The sequence below is a fragment of the Neophocaena asiaeorientalis genome, unplaced genomic scaffold (genome assembly GCF_003031525.2).
Source record: "Neophocaena asiaeorientalis asiaeorientalis breed wild unplaced genomic scaffold, Neophocaena_asiaeorientalis_V1.1 scaffold4, whole genome shotgun sequence".
In the NCBI taxonomy this organism is placed as follows: domain Eukaryota; kingdom Metazoa; phylum Chordata; class Mammalia; order Artiodactyla; family Phocoenidae; genus Neophocaena; species Neophocaena asiaeorientalis.
The window spans coordinates 2507570-2530446 of NW_020173682.1; the positions used below are offsets into that span (position 1 = coordinate 2507570).

The 22877-nt window shown below is 39.0% G+C and overlaps 1 protein-coding gene across 2 annotated transcripts in view; it reads left to right on the forward strand.

Annotated features, from left to right (window-relative positions):
* Positions 1-22877, forward strand: part of MRC1 (mannose receptor C-type 1) — a 96295-nt gene that overhangs the window by 10697 nt on the left and 62721 nt on the right. For both annotated transcript variants that reach the window (XM_024750139.1, XM_024750138.1), the window contains 4 exons: positions 2781-3182; positions 6768-6941; positions 10905-11069; positions 19618-19731. In XM_024750139.1, coding sequence (XP_024605907.1) covers positions 2781-3182; positions 6768-6941; positions 10905-11069; positions 19618-19731 — 855 coding nt within the window. The remainder of the gene's footprint in view (positions 1-2780; positions 3183-6767; positions 6942-10904; positions 11070-19617; positions 19732-22877) is intronic.

Sequence of the window (22877 nt, forward strand, 5' to 3'; positions counted from 1 at the left end):
TAAAAGGAACCATCATGGTATGTGTTGGGGTAGAGCCAACAGATTCTACTGTTGTCCTAGAAAGTGAAGGAAAGCTGGAAATCTAGACGACTCCTAGGTTTTTGGCTTATGGATCTAGGTGGATGATGGTGCCATTAATGAAAAAGAGAATATTGGATGTTTGCTCATTAAATACCATCATATTTAGAGTGAAATTAGGATGGAACTACAGACAAAAATTAAGTACATGAAATAAAAGTCAGGTAAGTATAAAAATTCTGAAAGAGGAACACTATTCATGCAATATGACTTCCAAGCACCTTACCTTAAATGGTTGGTTGTCAACTGGTTGGTTGACTGAACTTAGACAGTTACTAAGTGTTGGCCACTCAGCAGTAAAATCAAATGGCTGAAGTAGGAGGTGGAAGAGAGGTTTATTGTTGGGATGGTACTGAGAAAAACTGTGAAATGTGGAAGGTGAGTCTAGATAGGAAAATAACAGGTGGAATAGCCAACACAAATGAAATGTAAAGGGCAATATAGCTGAGTCTACAGATATCTGTGGTAACCTTGTCAGAGTTCAGTACCTTTTTAGATTAGCAGATTTACATTTGTGTATGGTAATCTATCCTATAACTGTTTCTAAAGAACATTTTACCTTCTTATTTCCTGGGTTTTACTGTGAACAAAACAAAATATTATTAACATTTTAATTTTATTACCAACCCACAGAGTTACTCATTTTGCCTCACAAAGATCAAGCTTGGGAAGGCCTTCAGTTAGATGGGAGGAGCTTGGTCGGCACCGCGTGTTCTGTTGACAGGCGTCAATCCCGAAGATGCCAGCAGACATGAGGAACCCAGCCAACGAATCTAGGCAGAGGTTCAAAGTAGCACTGAATTAGGAACCCAGGCAAGACAGAGGCAAGAGGTCTCTAACAAGTGTGGACAAGAGCAGATGCAGCCAGAGAACATAATCTTTTCAGGCAAAGATCCATTATGACCTTGAAGTTGATAGTCCAAGACTGATCTCCGAGTGTAAGTGGAGCCAACCCCACGGGGTGCTGAGGACAGTAGATAGAATTTGGCTTGTGGAAGCAAAGGCCTCTCTTAGTGGCACTGTGATTACTTTGATAATTTCACTGGGATGACCTGATTGAAATCGCGATTAGCAGATGCAAACTATTGTATATAGGGTGGATAAACAGCAAGGTCCTACTGGATAGCACAGGGAACTATATTCAATATCCTGGGATAAACCATAATGGAGAAGAATATGAAAAAGAATGTATATATATATGTATAACGGAGTCACTTTGCTGTACAGCAGAAGGTAGCACGACATTGTAAATCAATTTATACTTCCATAAAATCAATTAAAAAAATAAATTGAAGTTGAAATCAAGTGTAAAAAACATACCAAGCTCACTCAGCCAGACACTCAAACATCTGTGATACTGTCCCAGCTCATTTTGAAAGAACCTCTTAAGTAGAAAGAATTTAGTTAAACTTCTCAAAAAGTGTTTAATTTATATTTGTGCCGCAAAAAGAGTCAGTTCCTCTCATTTGTCTATTAAAAAAATAGACAAAAAAGAAAAAAACTTTACATGATGAAACATGAAATCAATTTTGATTTAAAGGACAAAAATATGCTTACCAGATCTTTTTTTTTCTTTTTGTCAAGAGGAAGTTGAGTTTTGCCAGCTAGCAGCTATGTATTGTAAGCATAAATTATCTATACATACTTATTTAAAGTACCAGCCCCAAATTACAAGTATAAAAAAACTGTTATTTATAAAGTTACTCTCATAAGTACTACCTTAAATGACATAAAACCTACATTTATTCAACCTTTACTGCAGACTTCACAAATTATAACACTATCAAACGCATTTTTGTATCTTTTTGTTATGCAGCGGTTAGGTTGAATATGCCAATGAAATGAAAGACACTAGGTGTCCAAGTTACCTATTGTTGGATGAGAAAGAAAACAAAAAAACTTCTCTCGTTGCCCAGACCTCTGGGCTTCCCAGAAGACACTTAGCTCACAAATTGGCTGGACATTATTATTTTTTTTTTTTTTTTGCGGTAAGCGGGCCCCTCACTGTTGCGGCCCCTCCCGTTGCGGAGCACAGGCTCTGGACACGCAGGCCCAGCGGCCGTGGCCAACGGGCCCAGCCGCTCCGCGGCATGTGGGATCTTCCCGGACCGGGGCATGAATCCGTGTCCCCTGCATCGGCAGGCGGACTCCCAACCACTGCGCCACCAGGGAAGCCCAAAATTGTTTTTTTAAATACGAAAAACCTTACTAATGTTATAGTTAGAATCACTGGGTATAGGTTTCATCTATCTCAAAAAGGGTAGGGGATAGTAGGACTTCAAAATTCCATTCCAGGATACACAAGTGTTTAATTTTATAAATTATTGTATTCATCCCCAAATTTGCTTTTCTCAGATGAGTATTATTTCTTCCTCCGTTACCTACCTTTTGTGTTTACTCCACTACAGTTTGTGTGCTTTTAAGGCATTTAAGTCTTTTCATAAGGTTCCTTGTCTGAACTAGGACATCTTGAAGATTTCCAGCCACATGTTCCCAAGAGGCCCCTCAACCCGGTCTCTCTCCAGCTTCAGGGACCCACGGAGGGAGCAGAGCTGGCCCAGGCTGAGTCAATTTCAACCCTTTTCCTGTGATCACAGGTCTTTCGGGAAATGGAAACATTGAGAACTTTTGACCTAAAATATTGTCTTTGTCCTATGTGTCCACTTAAGCATCCTTTCTTTCTTTCTTTCTTTTTTTAACAGACACTAGACAATTTTTAATATACAATGAAGATCACAGGCGCTGCGTGGAAGCATTAACTCCCAGTGCAGTTCAAACTGCAGTTTGCAACCAAGACAGCGAAGCGCAGAAATTCCGATGGGTGTCTGAATCACAGATCATGAGTGTTGCCTTTAAGTTATGCTTAGGGGTGCCATCAAAAACCGACTGGGTTGCCATCACTCTGTATGCCTGTGACTCCAAGAGTGAACTTCAGAGATGGGAATGCAAAAATGACACGCTTTTGGGAATCAAGGGAGAAGATTTATTTTTTAACTATGGCAATAGACAAGAAAAGAACATTATGCTTTATAAGGGATCAGGTTTATGGAGCAGATGGAAAGTTTATGGAACCACAGATGATTTATGCTCTAGAGGTTATGAAGGTAAGAAGCTTGGAATTTTTTTTTTTTCCTTTCTGTCAAGTCTTTCTCATCCTCTTAGTTGGAAACGAATTCAAGGAAATAAGCATATTCTTGTTTAGTCTGTACTAGAAGAGTATTAATTGATTACTTTTGTGTTTGGAACTATTCTGTGTTCTGTGAATGAGTAAATGTGGTACAAAGTCCTAAATGATACTTTAGCCATTTGTGATTAATGAGAAGACATTTCTTGTAACTTTTGCTAAGATTCTTTTTTAATAGTGGGTTACCGTTTTTAAAAATTACTTTTCACTGTAATCTTTGACCCAGTGTCTTCCATTTTACACTGTATGATTGTCGTGATAAGAGTTTAACAAAATGTTTCTTTTCCTTTGGTTTACATTACCTCTGAACAAATGATCCGTGGAACAACGTTCTTTACCATTTCAGACTGTGTAAAATGAAATCGTGACAATTTTGGTTTCTAAATGTTTCTAATTTATTTGTTACCTTATGGGTATTTAGAGACATTATGTAATAGTCAGCAAATTAGAAAAGCTAAGGAATTAGCTTATAAACTAACCTTCAGCGTCTTTAGTCTGCTGTTTTAGAAAGTGGTAGCACCCGTGGGGCAGGAAATAATTGTATATGTAGTTGGTTCCTTCAACTCTTGAAGGTTAAATAAAATCAGAGTATCTAGTCTTCTCTCATCTTGGCCAAATTTCGTCCTCTAGTGGCTGCACAGAAAAAAGATAAAACAAAAAACAAAAAAAGAACTTGAAGCCCTTTACAAAGGCTTCTTGAGTCAGATGATGTTGTAACCACTTTCCAGGTTTGGACACTTGATTTCTGTGAAGTGTGATCTAGAACGACCTCAAGGTCAGAGAAAGAGCCTGCCTCTTGGGGCAAGAGATTAAGCTGTTTGCAAAATTACTATGTTACTGAGGCTGCAAAGGTTGGTTGAACTTAGCTTACGGCAGGTATGCAGATCATCGGAGTTCAGCTCTTTGCAAGGTGATGATTTGACAGCTTTCCATTTTCCTTCTATGTTCTATAAAGAGAAGAAGAGAGTAGGAACTGAAGAAGAGTGCGAAGGAGGGCTCAGAAAGAAGTTATCCCAAGGCTTTTACTGAACATAATGTAGGTTTAGAAATTACCCAAGAGGCAACCTAAGTAGCACAGCATTTCAGGAGAAACTTGTCGGAAAATGATAGGGCAGGACAAGGGTGAACCAAACTTGACTGAGTCAAATTCCACAGGTGGGGCAATAGTTCTAATTGAGGAATCCAACACAAGAAAGTTTGGTGTTAAGAGATCAGAGTTCTCATTTTATTTTAAAAGATATCGCTGAAGTTCTGTAGTCCTCTCTCCACCCCCTGCCCCTATTTTCCGGTCTTCTGTTTGCTTTGAGAAAAACATGCATAGGATTTAGGATAGCGGTTCTCAAACTTTAAGATGCTTAATAGCCATCTGGAGAGCTTGTTTAAAATACAGATCCCAAGGTCCCCCCCCAACCTAGATTCCAAATTAGCATATTGGGGGAAGGGCCTAGGGATCTATTGAATTATTTTTATCAACACTGTGTGGCTGGATGCAGATGGTCCATTGACCACACTTTGCATACTCCCTACGTCTCTCCCAATACTTAAAAGATATTCCTGCTAGAAGATCTAGCCCTTCAGAGTGATCTTGCAATCGGTTCATTGGAATATGCACTAGAAGTAAAGACAATGCAGAGAGGATGTGTGCAGAGTCTTTGTCTCTCTGAAGAAAACTTGGGGAAGAAAACTGTCTGAGGCCAAGGATTTAATTTTGAGTGATCGACTCAGACTTTGTAGACTTGGACGGATCTGAGGATTGTCTGGAAGTGTGGCCCTCAAGAGGAAGAGTCAACTGAGTGCAGTGACGGGATTTGTCAGTCAAGTTGGCCTCATCAGTGCTTCGTTTAATAAATCAAGTTAGTCCTTAAAAAGCCATTTCTGACTGACATCTGTAAACTGAGCACGGAGAATTCCTTGGCTAGCTGAATGAACAGTACCACTAGCCCTAGGTGGTCTTATCACGTTTTCTTCATATGAAGGAACAATGGTGTAATTATTACAAATCCAGCATGTTCTTTATACAATCTATGATTCGGAAAATTAGTCCTGTAACTTAGTGCAACAAAAGCTAGAATCACATTTTAAAGTTACTAACAGCTAGGCAATTGGCAAAAGAGTCATTTTGAGGGAACCAGAATAAACCTAGCTTTTAAGGTGGACAAAATAAGTACGAGCAAAGGAAAAGGAAAGGAGGTAAGTAGCTTTTTTTTGTTGTGCTCTTTACATATGTTAGATGCTGTGCTATGTGTTTTACAAATGTTATATTATCTTAATGACTTTCAAGATGTCTTTTTTAAAGAACTTTTTAAAGTCATAGAATCTATGAAACTTAATTAGGAAAAGAGTATTCCTACCCAGAAAAAATTCTGAGTATAAACTTGTCACAAGAGACTGAATATTTCAATATAGAGGATTATTATCACCCAAAGAAGCATCCCTACAAAGGTAGACTGAACATACTGGAGCATTTAGCTACTTGAGTGGTTTGGTTGTCAATGGAGATATGAGCTTCCTTTTGACTTACGCCAAACCGTGATCCATAACGATTCTCTCTATTTTTTTTTAAATTAATGTATTTATTTGGGCCGCGTTGGGTATTCATTGCTGCATGCGGGCTTTCTCTAGTTGCGTCGAGCAGGGGCTGCTCTTGCCTGTTGCGGTGCACAGGCTTCTCATTGTGGTGGCTTCCCTTGTTGCGGAGCACAGGCTCTAGGTGCGCGGGCTTCAGTAGTTGTGGTGCACGGGCTTAGTTGTTCCGCAGCATGTGGGATCTTCCCAGATTAGTGCTCGAATCCGTGTCTCCTGCATTGGCAGGCGGATTCTTAACCACTGCGCCACCAGGGAAGTCCACAATTCTATATTTGTTTCAACTTTCCTTTCTAGGTGAACCTAGAGTTTCACATTTTGATCTCTTTGGACTCATTTTTTAAAAAAAGACAAATACTGATTATAGATAGTATCTAAGGGTTTTAAGTGATTTCTTTCCATGATGTGAATTGGAGATTTATGCTAAAGTTCCTACCCTTTCTTGTAGCTGTTGTTGAGGGACTCAAGCGGAGTCTGGCTGGACAGGAGTGGTTGGAGGGGATTGAAGTTTTGACTGTGTGTTTGGGTTACACAGCTATAAGGTTATTTTTCAATCTAGAGATTCAGTAATTCTCTGATTCCAACCGAGGGGAAGGATGGCCTTTTCCCTGTTTGGAGGAAATGCAGAAGTCAAAGTTGTTGTCAGTAGAGCTGACTGTTTTTGGCTCAAGAGAGCAAAGAGGAAAATCTTATTGCAAAAGACAGCAGCATAGAAGTGGTGCTAGAGTTTTTCCCGAGGACACACGTATCCAGCAAAAGACAGGAGTTGCAAGAGAAGGGAAATACAAAGGAATTCCCTGTGTTAGTGTAAGAGCTGTGATCAGAAGCGTAAGACCAATCCTTGCAGTAACCTTGTGATTGGAAAGTAATCGTTCAGGAGATTCACATCCATTCTAAGTACAAGTCAACGTGTCTCTTCTAGCCATGTACACACTCCTGGGCAATGCCAATGGGGCAACCTGTGCATTTCCATTCAAGTTTGAAAACAAGTGGTATGCGGATTGCACAACTGCTGGGCGATCGGACGGATGGCTCTGGTGTGGAACCACAACAGATTATGACGTGGATAGGCTATTTGGATATTGTCCATTGAAATGTAAGTAACTTTATCATCAAGACAATTTTGCCACGTTTAGTATGCAACCTAGTGATCAGACTTCGTGTTTATCGAGAACATTTCTTCCTCCAAGTGACTTCTCATTTCCTCTCTCATCATACCCCACCACAACCCTCTACAGAAGTCATTGTCCCATTTTATAATGGAGGGAGTGATCCATATTGGCTAAAGACAAGAGCACAGATCTTCTGACTCTCAGCCCTAGGCTGCCTCAAATGACCCCTTTATTTTCACTAACTACTACTTCTCCTCAAATTCCACTGTTACTGTCAGTTATTTTCTAAGACTTCAGGGCAAATTATACTGTATATGTTGCAATATATACTTAATGCCACAGGTGGGCATCCCATTTTCCAACCCCCCCCCAATGATTTACCTTTATTAAACTATACATCAAAAACAGAATTTAAGCAATGCCACAGCCTTGGTTTTGATGGACAGAGAGAGAGAGAGAGAGAGAGAGAGAGAGAGAGAGAGATGTGAGCGGCTCCTGAATTTTGTGTCAATGTAATGAAAAGGGGTTCCTCACTGAGAAAATGATAGTAACGCTACTTTTCTTAAATTAAGTTTAAGAAGACTATTATTTAATTTAACATAGCTTCAATGGAAGTCAGTTATGTCTATGCTTGGAGGGGTTTTAAAATGAAAATGTAAGTCTTATTGCAATGATGCAGAATAAGTGGCATTGCATCGTATTGAAGTGAGGGGGCCATAAAAATTCTTGGTGTCCTTTCCATGCTCTAGAATTTATAAAGAAGCAGGGCAGCAGGTTTTGGGTGGGGTGGATGAGGGCATTCATGTTGGAAGGCAGGGATGGGGCTGAAGAAGACAGAGGAGGAAGTGTTCTTGGCTTCCCTCTCTCCATCACCCACACCCTCCTCCTGCTGCCAGCATCGGCCTTCCTTTCCTTCCCCCTGAACTTCTTACCCCCAACCTCTTGCTACTTCAGACTCTGTGGATCAGAGCTCCTGTTTCCTGCTGTCCTGCCAAGGGGCGGGCGCTGGGTCAGAGCCTCAGATACAGTCTGGGCTGACGGTGAGACCACCTGCGTTGCAATAGTGCCGCGTACCCCACTAAACTTTCAGGATCACACATCCACATACCATCGCGGTATTCCAAGCGTTATTGTAAAAAACAGTCCAATTTACAAACATATCTTAGTTTGTCAAGTTAAAGACAGAATTCCAAGAATTGTGCTTATTTATCTCTTTTGATTTTCAATCCCTAAACATCTTACTAAAAACTAATTTGATTTCTCAGCCCCATAGCTTATTGTAATTCCCCTCTGGGTCCAGTCCCTCAGTTCTGGGTGAATACTCACAAAAACTCAGTCTTCCTGTGTTCATGGTGGAACCGCTCTCCCATTCTTGGGTGAGGTAAATGCATTTCTGTTTTATAACAACTTTTAAAGGTTTGATTCCCATGAAAGGTTGACTGATGTCTGATCTCTATATTAGAAGGCTTTTTGTCTGAAAACAAAACTGAACATTTTCCTCATAAGATAAAGCAAGGCTTGTTTTTCAGTGATTGAGAAACATCTTCCTCTGGACTTTGTAGGAATGGTATTTTCTAAATCCGTTATCATGGAGTGTCTTGGGGCTACAGATCTCACGGGTCCAGCTATAACATCCTGCACTTACATGGTGTTGACAGGGATGTTGTTGGCTGCATGTATGATTTAATGACTCATTAAATGGAGGACAAATGGCCAGCCACTAATCATAAAAAAAAAAACAACACCTTGGCTAGACATGTGCTTTAGAGATAAACTGGGTAGGCTCTAGAATAAGCTTTTAGTCTCATTGATTCCAATTTATGTCTTCCAAAGCAAATTATATATTTGGCCTAGTTAATTGTAAAGGTAAAATAACTGGAGATTTAAAACACTTTTGATTTCAACATGCATTACAATTTTAAAGCACATTTTATACAGTCCATGCCTTTCTTGAAGGGCTTTGCATTTTCCCAAACTCTTTCATTGTCTTTGCTTTGTGTGTTTTTTTCAAAAGAACATCTTATTTTATGTTAGCCTTAAACTAGCAGATTCAATACAGGAAGACGAGGTCCCAGCTGTTGACCTAGTGACACTCAGTACATGCTCTTCATTGCCCTCTGTAGTGTTTATTGTAATGTTTTCCTTCTATTTAGACGTTTATTTTCAAGTATCAGGAGAACAGGAAAAGGAAAAGACTCCTTTCTCTCAATTCCCCATAGCTTGCAATTTTAGCTTTCAGAGTCAGTTGTGCTGGTTTACTGTGGGAATTTGAACCATTTGGGGAGATATAGAGTCAGCAAACCTATGCATGCATTGAGAAATAGGTCTTAATCCCTTGATTGAAAATGCAAAATACCCTCTCTTTAAATGAAGAGAAGCATCAAATTGCATTTCTTTCTTTGGTCCTTTGTGGCCCTTTCCTTCATTTCTGGATGAGAAAATCATCCCCTCCTTCTTTTATATCTCACACTTTCTACCACACAAGCAAAACCTCCAAATTTCTAAAAATATTTATTTAAAATAGCTCCGACCTCAAGTAAACCTCAAACCAGTCTCATCTGAGTGATCTCACTTACAGGACGAAGAATCCATTTGCACATTAAACTAGTAAGACCTCAGACTGTGGTAATTTAAATTTAACATTACTAATTCAAATATATTTTTATGTGAATATATAATAATTTTATAGTTAAAACATCTTAGAAATGTCTATGCTGTTGCCCAAATGAAATGTTGATATATTTTTCTTCCTCTTTGGTGTTTCATGAACCACAAATTTCATATCATAGTGTGTGGTAAGTATATGAAAAAGGTCACTTCCTTGTCAGATACAAAGAATCACAATTACATGCATATATAAAGTGTGGGCTATATGTGTATGTATAATGTTGGCTGTATGTATATATATGGTGTAGGCTCTGTACACACGGACAACTGTCCAATTTGTTAGCAAGTTGAATACTCCTCAGAAAATTTGAGAGTTTACGTAATCTTTTCCTTATAAATAAATGAAAGGATTATGACTTCACATGACTTGTAAGTAGAATTTTACATTATTAAAAAGACAAAAGAGAAGTTTTTATATCATGAAGCCCACAAAAATATTTCACTTGTTGACTCATTTCTCCAACATCTTATGTGTAAAATGCAATCAATAATATTTATCCATCTATACTATTGGCCTTTCATAGACTGTAGCCACGTTTATAGAGTATATTGGGAATCATAAAATAGCAAAGGAAAAAATAAGGGAAAAATTTTTAAAAATTAAAAAAAAAATTTTGAATTAAAAAGTGTCTTACTCTGAGCGAAGAAAAGCTAACAATCAGCTATTGCCATGTTTCATACGTGTATGTTTAATACGTGCTAGAGATAAGAACATGAGACTCCAGAGGTGGTTAACAATTTACTAAGGTCGACTCACCAGTGAGTGACAGAGTCTGGAGGCAGGTCCTGGTCAGTCTGTCTGTGGAATCTATGACCTTCCCCTCTAACGCCTGTGTCTTTGGTCTAAAAAGACCAAACTAGAATGTACAGGTGAAATATCCATTGCTGAGAGAAGACATATTTATTTTCTCTTCTCCCTTTATTATTGTTTTTCTAGATTAAGGAAGTTGGGCTGCCATCTCTATTCTTAGTCTGTGTATTTGTCTCACTTCCCAACTCATCTGATCTCAAATGTCCTAATGGAAAAATAGAGATGGTGAGTCCCTGTCTTTCTGGAGGCACATGAAGGAGATGGAATGCGGTCGATCTTTGAAAACTCCCCCTCTTCATTTCAGGAGTAAAGAAAATCTCATAGTCACTTTAAAACTGATTAAAAGAAAGAAAAAAAGGAAAAGATAATGCTTTAAGCAATAATGCTACCAAGATTGTTTAAAAGATATTGTTCACTGAAAATTCTTTCCATGCGTAGTGTAGTCAATTCCTTTTGACTTCTTTTACAGTCGAGGGCAGTGAAAGCTTGTGGAATAAAGATCCGTTGACCAGCATTTCCTACCAGATAAATTCCAAATCGGCTTTAACTTGGCACCAGGCGAGGAAGAGCTGCCAGCAACAGAATGCCGAACTCTTGAGCATCACAGAGATACATGAGCAGACATACCTGACAGGTAAAGATGTGGAAAGAAAACAAAGTTGTGAAATCATGATTATTTTATTTCCGTATAGTTTAACTTAAAAGCATACAACACGAATAATTCTAGACATCATGATAGAGTCAGTCCTAAGCAGATGGTGCAGAGGGTTTGACAAATGTGCACCCTGAAAAAGACACCTGGGATGGCGGATAGGTTTCAACTCATGAGCCAACTTTCTTCTATCCGTTGTGTCAGTGTCTAGAACTTGTGCTGAGAATGATTTGGAGGATTTATTTGGGCTCAGAGTAGAAGATGCTACAATCAGTTAGCGATGCTGTTCGGGGACACAAGACACGGGTGCCATACTGGTCAAATATTCTAGGTCTAGCTTGAAGTTATTGGTTTTCCATTAGCGTGGGAGAATTTAACATGATAAACTGAAGAGCTGCCACCACAAACAGGGACAAGTGAAGAGCCGTCCTTTTGCCTCTTGTCTTTCAAATTCCCAGACTCTAATGGTTCTCAGGTCTTATTGATACTCTTTCTACAATGTTTGTTTTTTTAGCATTTGTTCTTATGAGGTTGTGAAGATGAAAAGGGCTAACGTTTGCTTGAGATGAGAGGGTCTGTTTTAGCTTCTGCAATCCACACTTGAGGAGCGGAGAGGTCAGGACCAGAAACGAGTGTGGGAGATAGAGCATCCTCGACTCCCTGCTCTAATCCCCTCCCTCCCGTTCACCCTGACCCTGCTTACTAGCTGAAAGTATCTTGGATCCAGTGACCACCATGTTCAAAAACTCTTAGTGGCTTCTCATTTCCTATCAAATAATTAACAACACACCTTTGCCTGACATTCAGGGGCTGTCACCTGTCCACTGACTGCTGTTCCCCTTGTGCATTTTGCAGTCTTGACAAGAGAAAACTTTTGGTTTCCTCGTCTATGTCTCATACTTTCTCACCTCCACATCTGTCCCCATGGCCTTTCTTGTACCTGGGATTCCCCACATTTTATACAGTGGAAATGCAGTCTTCTCTATTTCCATCTGCCTTTCTCTTATTTGTTTACCACTTTTACAGTGGTTACTTGCATATGTCCCACTTCCCCTACAAGACTATAAATACATTCGTTTTTTATTCATTCATTCATTCTACAAGATGGGTGATTTCTCTGTGTGAGGCATTATGCTAGCTCCTGGGGACACAGCAGTGACCAAAGCCTGCCAAGTCCTGTCCACGTGGAGCTTAAAGTCCAATGGGGAAAACACATAGACAAGAAAACAAGCAAATAAATACAAATTATAAGCAAATTGAAGGCTGTGTAGAGAATGGATTTGAGAGGCAGATGGCTGAAAGTGAGGAATGTCTTGTGAATATGTATGTCCTCCCAACCCCTAAAGAGATTCACACAGAACCTTCCGGGAAGACAGTCTCAAGGGATGTTTGCTGACTGACAAGTGAGGATGCAGCACAAGAAAAAACATTATTTAGAAATTCAGCCTCACGTTTGGACCAGTGGTCAGTTTATGGCGAGAAGACAGTGTTTCTTAAGTGTGAAGCTGCTTATCAGTCACCAGGGTACTTTGTTAAAGTGAAGCTGCCTGGGTGCAAACCCCAGAGACTGTAGATCAGTAGGTATGATGTGGGGTCCTGGAATCTGCATGTTATCAAATTTCCAGGTGATTCTAGGGCAAGTGGATGGGGACCCCACTTGGCAAAGCACTGGGTACGGTACCTGCTGTATCAGCAAAGCCTACAGATTGCATCCGCCTGGATAGCAGGCAGCAGAGCTCAGGAGTAAGGAGCACAGACTCAGGAGCCTGGCCCCCTGGGCCCCGGCTCTGTGAAGCTGGGGGATCTTGGGGGCGATTACCTGAGGCTGCTGCGCTGCAGTGGGAGAGTGTGTGTGAACTGTTACAAGGGACAGAGCTGTCCCCAGCCTTGTCTCATCACCTAGGATTCCCTTTCTCCAGCTCTTTGTGGGTGATCCTCTCCATCAATTCGAACACACTTCTCCTATAAGTTATTATTTTTTAATTGAATTTGAAGATGTTGATTGCATTCTATTTGGGGCAGAAAAAAATGTACCATGAATTTTTTTTAGCACCACCTTGTGAAATACATAAAGCATTCTTGGGTAAGAAAGACTTTTCTAGTCCATTTCCGAGGACTAAATCATGAGTACTAGCTCCACTGTAATGAAATCTTTCTTGTACCAAGTATAACATTTAAAATTTTTCTGCTTTCAGTATAGGCTGCAAGCCACCATTTTCTTTCGGCCATCATTAAAGAGATTGACAATAGAAAAGCAATGCGACCTCACTATGGGCATTCGTGAGCTCAGAGATGGGATTACGCCTCTGTCTGCTCAGTGATTCTGTTTTGTGTTGGTCCTTGGGGTCTTTGTATGCAGTATTGGGGCAAAGTACAGAGGGACCAATATTTGCAACCATGTGTGAAAATAAGGAGAAAAAGAGGAAAACAGAGACAGAGATAAGACAAAATTTATGTAGGTGATTAAGGAAGAGAGAGAATTCCCGGTGTGATTTGTGCTGGCTTGCACGGGTTAGAGAAACCTCAGAGTTGAAATGGTTTCACTTGGCTTTTTTTTTTTAAGGAATCCGTTTGCGGGTTGTGTTATCTTGACTCTTCTGAGTTTTGCTTGTTTTCTGGCTTTTTGGAAGCCAAGGGACAGAGCACAGGTTACTTTTGAACTCTTCCCCAGTTGCTAGGGGAAAGAGGCTCTATGAGCAGGACAGCATCTCTGGGCCACTCACTTCCTCATTCCTGGCCCCGCTGTCAGCCTTCTGGCTGCAGGAAATGCTTCTCTAATCAGCAAGGACTATTACTGTGTCCCCAGGAGCGCAAACAAGCCCTAAGAGATTGGGAGGCTGAGTTCACCTCAGATACTTATTTGAATCTTATCCAAGCCTCCGGAATTTCAGTCAGCAAATTTTAACTGAAATCCGGGTAGGAATGACTTCTCGAATGAGATTTGTAGTATTTCCTGCTTTTCTTTAAGTCAAAAATGCCATGCATTAGGGGACAAAAAAAGTCTGATGGGGAATTTAAAAAATAAACCAGACTTTTGTTTTCTAGAGGGAAGATATTCATGACATTTGGGATTTATCGGCATATATTGGGGAAGACTAGAAAATCCTGGGGTGAGTGAGGGATTGACATCTACTCCATTCTGGAAAATAGGGCGCTAACATTTTTTAAAAACCACACATAGTTACGCTTTTAAAATATGATTTCTTTTATGTGAGAATTTTGAGTAGTAAATTTCATTTTTCTAAAAGGTATAAGCCTCTTATGACTCTGAGATCAAATTAGCTGTTATTTATTAAACAGCTGTTGTGTGTCAGACACTGAGCTTTATTTCTAAAGCCGACACCAACCTTGTAAATGAGTAATATTGTCCCCACTTTATAGATAACAGATTAGGAGGGAGAAGGTAGGAATTTTGCGTAATGCCGCCCGTTCAGAAAATAACTGAATTGGAATTCAACACTGTCTTTCCATTACGCTCTGACAGGGTCTCACTTAAAAATAAGCAAGGATCTGGTGGCCCCCAAAGCACTAAAGGGAACCTTTAATTTAGATGTCAGCAGCTCCTTGCTCCAGTAAGTTTATTCTAAACTGGCAATCTGATTTCACATTATCTGCTGGGTTAACGGCTTCTGCCCAGCGGCCAATTCTTATATCACCCAGAGTCATTTCATCATCTCTTCTACCCTCAAAAATGTTGGGACACCCTATTGAATCCTCAGTTCCTGAATCAGATTTATAACTATGTCTGCATAGGACTAGGATTTATAGAACTGAAATAAGATATAGGAAGTGAAATTGGCTGGTTACTTTGATTGTTTTTGCCAGTTTCCGTATGGTGCTGGGTGGAGAACAAGTTGGACCACAGTATAGAAAAGAACAGTACAGTGTACTATTGGACAGTAATACGTCTTCTGTTACAACTAAGTTCAAGAGTAGGTATAAACTGTTTCAGACGATACATGCAGGAAAATTAAACATTAAAAAGTTTAGCATGTGGAATTGATGCTTTGTGTAATAATACTAAAAAAAATTGGGGGGCTTCCCTGGTGGCGCAGTGGTTGAGAGTCCGCCTGCCGATGCCGGGGACCCGGGTTCGTGCCCCGGTCCGGGAGGATCCCACATGCCGCGGAGCGGCTGGGCCCGTGAGCCATGGCCGCTGAGCCTGCGCGTCCGGAGCCTGTGCTCCACAATGGGAGAGGCTGCAACAGTGAGAGGCCCGCGTACCGCAAAAAAAAAAAAAAAAAGAAATGTAAATTTGGTCATCTTCTTTAGAAAATTAAAAACACTTTAGAGAAAAAATTGTGGATGACACTCATCAGCTTTAAGTGATATATTTAACACAAAGCTTGAAATTTGTTTGTAAATCACACTTTTTGCCAACCCGAATTCAACATGGAGTAATAATGATAATAATAATATTAATAATAGCGATAGCTTACATTTATTGAGCATATACTGTGTATTAGGCCCTGGTTTAAGAAGTAATTACTTAATTTAATTCTTCAAAACAAGCCTAGGAGTACCTAGAGTAGATAAGGAGAGTCTCAAGGATAATTTCCTTAAAGAGTGATCATCTTTTCTCATCATGCCAAACATAGTAATTTAATTAAGCAGTCTCAGGCAAAATCTAATTTATTTATTCCTACAGTTCTGTTCAAAAAGTTATAGCTTTGAAAATTTAGATATGCGTATTTTATTATAAGTTTTAAAACATACCAGAATATTTTGGGGAATAGCTATATCCAACATATACAAGGAACTCATACAACCCAACATCAAAAATAGACCCCCAAAGCCCGAGAAAAACCAAAACAACTTGAAGAGACATTTTCTCAAAGAAAACATACACGTGAAAAGATGCTCAACATCATTAATCATCAGGGAAATGCAAATCACAGCCACTGTGAGATACCACTTCACACCAGTTAGATTGGCTATTATCAAAAAGACAACAAAAGGCAAGTGTTGGCAAAGATGTGGAGAAAAGGGAACCCTCATGTGCTGTCAGTGGGGATGTGAACTGGTGCAGCCACTGTGGGGAACCGTATGGACGGGCCTCAAAAAACTAAAAATAGAACTACCATGGCGTCCAGCGATTTTACTTCTGATTATTTACCTGGAAAAAAACCAAAAACACGAATTCAAAAAGACATATGCATTCCAGTGTTCACTGCAGCGTTATTTACAATAGCCAAGATATGGATACAACGTTAAGTGTCCATTGATAGACAAATGGATAAGGAAGATGTGGTATATATACATACATACAGTGGAATATTACCCAACCATAAAAAATGAAAATTTTGCCATTTGTGACAACATGGGTGAGTCTAGAAGGTATTATGCTAAGTGAAGTAAGTCAGAGACAGATGAATACCTCTTGATCTCACTTATGTATGGAATCTAGAAAACAAAACAAAATGAAAACAGATGCATAGATACAGAGAACAAATGGGTGGCTGCCATAAGGGAGGGCAGGTGGGGAGTAGGTGAAATAGTTAGAGGATTAAGAGGTACAACCTTCCAGTTATATAACAACGTCATGGGGATGTAATACACAGCATAAGGAATATGGTCAATTATATTGTAATAACTTTGTATGGGCACAGATGGTTACTAGACTTATTGCGGTGACCATTTCATAATGTATGCAATGTCAGATCGCTATGTAGTATACCTGAAACTAATGTAATATTGTATGTCAACTATATGTCAATAAGAAAAATAATTTATGAAAAAATCAATGTTCAGTGGTATTTAATAAAATAATTATTAACATAAAATATAGTATCAACATGACACTGATCCTAGAATGACATTTCTAAGGTACAGACTAGTAGACAGGCATCTCCTCCTGACACCTTATAAGTTATCTATTTACATGAATGAGGTGAGATGGCCGTTTTTGTTGGTTTCTTTAATTTACCCTAAAGAGACATAAGTAATAGTTTAGTACTCAAAAGAGTTTTAATAACTATGTAAAATAATTAATGAACTAAAGGGAAACCATCAATGAGATGAATAACTATAAAATTGATTTACTATGAATGAATTTCTATCACTTCATTATCAGTATTTTCTTTGTAATGAATGCAGTCGTAGTCGATGGTGCTCATTGCAGAGATTTAAGACTAGAGAAATATTAAGATTTTCCCTTTTGATAATGTCATTTCCTTGACATAGCTTGTAATAAGTATTTTATTTTTTGGTTAAATTCCAACTTTGGAGAACCAAATGCTGAGTCTTCACAGGTAAACCAGAGTGAGTTCTGCCATGAACTATTGTTTGGGGAGGGATGACATTTATCAGAAATATCTTTTTAGTTCATGGTTCTTTATTTAAAGGTGCTCTAACATCTAAACTTATCTGGAAAATGTATTATATCAGTAATAGTAACTCACAGGCAAATTTAATTTAAGCAAGGGTTGAATTCACTGGAAACACCAAAGTGAACCCTGGGTGCAAGTCCTAATTTACTTATCCTCTGTTTCACTCTCCACAAGTTTCTTAACCTCTCTGTCCTCAGTTTCTTCATCTGTAAAATGAAGGCCCTGGACGAGATACCTCTCAAAGTGTATAAAGTACCTAAGGGCAAGAGCTGTACTAACTCAGACTTTTTTTTTTCTACAACACTTGATAAAGATAAGTGAATCTGAATTAATTTTCACTGACTTTTTACATGCTAGTAGTTACTTTCATCCCATTTTTATTACTTTAAAGAAATTACGCAATAGGGTTTACTTTTCAGTAAATAACTCCAGTATTGGATTCAGTTCAGTTCATTAAGCATCAACCTACCTAATCAATATCAACCTAGTCAGTATCCTCAAGCGGCTTCTCCCTTTGTCAGTGCCTTTCTGCCAGATGCTGAATAAGCTGACAGCATTCCGGTCACGTTTCTCCAAGAACGTGATCTGTGCTTTTATGGGATTGGGGAGCAAAAAATGTGAGGTATGATTCTGGGGCATCGAGTCACTGTAATCCCCTTTCATTTGATTTTGTGACATGAATGTGTGTATATATCAGCTAATGAAAAATTGGGGAAAATGTCGCTGAATTTGGATAGCTTAGTTGGTTGCATCAGAACTAAAGGGTCTGGGATTTGATGTCATAAGAACCCAGGTTTAGGGACTTCCCTGGCGGTCCAGTGGTTAAGAGTCCGTGCTTCCAATGCAGGGGCGTGGATTTGGTCCCTGGTCAGGGAATTAAATCCCAAAAAGAACCTAGGTTTAAATTTCAACTCTGCACATGACATCTAAACTCTTTGGGTGTCAAATTCCTAATCTGTACAATGGAGATGGCAGTACCTAATAAGAGTTTGTGAGGATTGAAAACAAGCGAAACAGTGCCCCAAATACAGTAAGTGGTTCTTCTCACCATTGAAAAATTTGACTGGGGAATATATCCTCTAGAGAACAGTAAATATAAAGTGGTCCATTTATGATTACCCTTTATGTTTATAGACACTTCAGGTTGGTATTTTATTTAAGACAAAGGATAGTTTTCCTTTCCATTAATTCTTTTAAATCAACTAAAAAGAATATAGAGAGAACAGCAAATCCATTTTTTTAAAAAAGTTACAGGTAGGGCTTCCCTGGTGGCGCAGTGGTGGAGAGTCCGCCTGCCGATGCAGGGGACGCGGGTTCGTGCCCCGGTCCGGGAAGATCCCACGTGCCGCGGAGCGGCTGGGCCCGTGAGCCATGGCCGCTGAGCCTGCGCGTCCGGAGCCTGTGCTCCGCAACGGGAGAGGCCACAACAGTGAGAGGCCCACGTACTGCAAAAAAAAAAAAAAAAAAAAAAAGTTACAGGTAATAACACATTAGAGTTGTTTAACCTGGGCGGACTGAGGTCCATGTTGCTTCTGTTTTGTTTTTTTATTGTATCTCAGGCCTAGCACAGACTTTGAAACATTGTAATTATGATGTATTAGCTGCCTAAGTGTTATTCATAGTAGCACAAGCACTTAGTGTTTAGTTTTTAATCCTCATCTTAATGAGGAAAAAAATGGATGTTTTAAAATGTCATCGAGTAAAATTCTGAGCGTAAGTTCTAAAATATGAGGTCGGGTAATAACTTATGAGAGTGAAATAGATTGAAGTGTGTGGTAAACTTTTTCACGATAGACAACGGTGACTTCGGTACAAAAGAAATCTTAGTTTTACTCTAAAATGAAGTAAACATGTTTTTGTTTGACGATAGTCAAAGAGAGTCTTCTCCAAATTAGAAGCACATTCACACGATCCTATAGAAGTCATCAAGATGCCGGGGGCTGAAGCCTGGTCACATCTGGGTTAGACCCTCAGCGAGACCGTTGCTGGCTTATCTGTGTTCTCACCTCTGTTTCTTTACATGCCCGTGGAGGTAATGGTTGTACTTGCTTCCCGCTGATGAGAGGATCAAAGGAGACATGCTTGGCATGATCTTCGTTACTTCTCTCTAGTACATTTTGGTTCAAGTACCTAATTCTGAGTTTGATTTCACCATCTTTTCCGAATGTCAGTTTTGTTTTTGTTTTGCTTTTGTCATAAAGGGTTAACCAGTTCCTTGACTTCCGGACTCTGGATTGGACTGAACAGTCTGAGTTTCAACAGTGGATGGCAGTGGAGTGGGGGCAGTCCGTTCCGATACTTGAACTGGTTACCAGGTAGGGTTAAGCTCATCTGATTAACTTGGTGGCGTTAAGCTGGTTGCATTCAATTGCATTTAATTTAGCTAGGTACCATGGAGACCTTCCTCAGCTCACATGTAGATCTCAAAGAGAAGAACTGGGAGATTTCATCAAGTACAGTTTATTTCTCACCTTGCTCTGAAACCTGCCAACTAGATTTGAATACTCTAACACCATAAGGTTATTCCAGCTTTCTGGGATAAGGACTTGTCTTGTCTGGAAGGATAATCACACAGGTCAATAGAGGACTCTGTTAAAGTATATATTCGCAGAGCATCCTTGATTTGCTAGGTATTATATTCAAAAATTTGATTTTATATTTATGATATATATATAATATATAATGCTACATAGTATATTCAAAGATTTTGTACATATTTATTTAAATCTTCACACACACTATGAATTTAAGAAATTTCAGTTGTTTCAGGCTGGAGAATTTCTCATTATCTTGAGCCATGAGATATTTGCAGTATTTCTGTCATCGTTATAATGATCTGAAGGTCTACGTTGAAGCCATTTTCTCCTATTTTTAATCGACTAGAGTTGGATTAAAAATAGTACCAGCCACAGATTGTAATATTCCATACTAGCATAATCATTCATGAGCAGTTTTGTTGACAGTTTGTAGTTTAGTTGTAGAAAAACACAGGGGATGATCAAGCCTTCAACGGCTTTCCCATTTTTTGGAGGACAGAAAATACTCTGAGCTAATTATTTCTATATTGTTGTAACGTAGAGGTAACAGAACATAAAAGGAGACTAGATGATAAAGATGTTTCACATATACAGAAATTATTCGGAGAAAACAAAAAGACCGATGATGACAAAACGTCTTCATCTCATTCACCAGCACCAACCATTGTTAGTGGCTGCCTAAGGCGCTCTACTGAGTGTGATTCTCCACTCCCAACCCAGACCCCATCCTGTACTAATCTTGATCTATTAGGAAAGTGTGCAAGTAAGGATTAGTGATGTCTCCCGTAGGTGTGGGAAAGGACGGGTCACATTTTCATTTACCAGTTCTGCTATGGAAAATACTGGTGTGGTTTTTCTTCATATGGTCAGACTTCTTTCTTTAAAGCCATCGAACGCTTTTTGCATTTGGCTTAGAAAATGAAACTCTCCACATTTTCCATGTTACCGACTTATGGTATTGAAAACTTTGAAATAGGTAGATAATATTCGGAATATACTAAAACATGAGAGGGAATTTTTAGAGCACATACGTCAGTTTAAACTGATTAGATTTTACTATGAAATTTGACTTTCAATGGACTCCTTCAATGCATGATGTTTACAGGGCTGTCAGCTCTGCTTTCCTCTGGAATATGGTAAGTAAACACTGCTGCAAGGGAATATAAGAGGTGCTATTTATGAGTGAGAATTGGATATGTCTGCTTACTGACTCAGTCACACTAAATTGGAGAATGCCAGTTGGCTTAGTCAGATCATTAGACAATAATAATCACTTGTTGGGGGATTAGAGTTTATTCTTTGCTGCTTAATTATTGTAGGCAGATCATTTTATTTATTATGCAGTTTTAAGTGATGATCATTGTAATATTTAACCACTTGCGTTCTGAGAGTTCAGTGAGAAAATTGAGGGGTCTAGATTCTGTGAAAGTGAGGAATAAAATTGGAATATTAATGAGAAAGGAAAAGAAATGTCCTTCCTGATTAAACCAATTCCTGAGAAGTAGGCGCAAAATTAAACCACCTTCTGAAATAATATGAGAGTTTCTTCAAATGAAAATTAGAAACCTTGTGGAACATTAGAAGTTGTTATCGTATAAGTTGTTCAATCAGCCTTCAACTGAGTACTTAACAAGTAAAGCACCTATTAAAATACATCTACATTTGAAGTGAGGATAGTTTACACAAAAGGTATAGAAGTGTGAATTCAAATATATAACTATAGTAACCATTTAAAGACAAAGGGTTGATTTATTAAAGTAGGTCTTGTGTTCTATTGATAAATAACTGTATTACTATGATTTACCAGCTCATATATTAAATAATAACCGTTAGCTGTAAAATACATTATTGTTTCCGAAAGTTTCTTTCTAGTACTGGTACCTTATGTTAGTTCAGTTATACTGGAATTTTGGTCATACTATCAACACATTTAAAAAACATCTTTATCCTTATCACTAACAATTTTTTCTTTGTGTTCAAGCAACTAACAAAAATTTTTGACAAAGCCTTTATGGAGCAGGTGATGTGATTCCCATCTTTCGGGAAGGGAAAGTGTGGTCCAGGTCCAGGTTTCAACATGTCAGAGGTCACAAAGAAGAATCATTGACAAAATGTGACTCATTACCCTGTCTTCTCTTGTGAGATGGAGCAAGGTTTTAGAGCACTGGTTTCCAAATCATTTATTAAAGTGGTGGAAAAGCATGAGAAATGTGGGCATCTATGCATGTATCAGTTGCATTAAGAACGTTGACCTGACCTGGTTCTTTAATCCATTTCCAGTAAGCAGTGAGATGAGAGGTTAGCTGCTAAAAGTATTCTTCAATAGGCTGAGTTGAAAATCTTGAGAGAGAGTCTGAGCTCTGGGAGTACTTTATCAGCATTTACTATGGCACATTGCTGCTTCTAGCATCTCTTTCCTTCTCTTTCTCCTCGCATTGCCTTCTTTCCTGCCTCTTCTTTCTAACTGGAGAAGGTTTTCCCATGTCCAGAAATTCTCTGGCTGGTCCACAGTTAGCCTGACTTAGGCTTCTGGGGAGGTATCGACAATGTTGAATATGGCTGATTTGGAACATGGTGTATTCTTTTGTTATTTACCCCCCTATCATACGTAAAATAACCCAGTGTGAAGATTGTTCAGGGTTTAAGGTTTAGCTTTATTGTTTGATATTGTGGGGAAAAATTTATTTCAAAGAAGTAGACTTATATAATCAACATTTCAGGTATTGGAATGATCCAACAATGAGAAAACAAATAGACACCCAACATGTCTTTTGCTCTGCAGGCACTAAATATTTATTTGTGAATGTGTAACAGAAAGGGTGGGGATCCATTAAATGCCAAGGATAAACGCACGAGGCTCTGGGGGGTCTATTTACTTGTAATTCCTATAATAGTCCCACTTTTATTTTTTCTTTTCCCCAAAG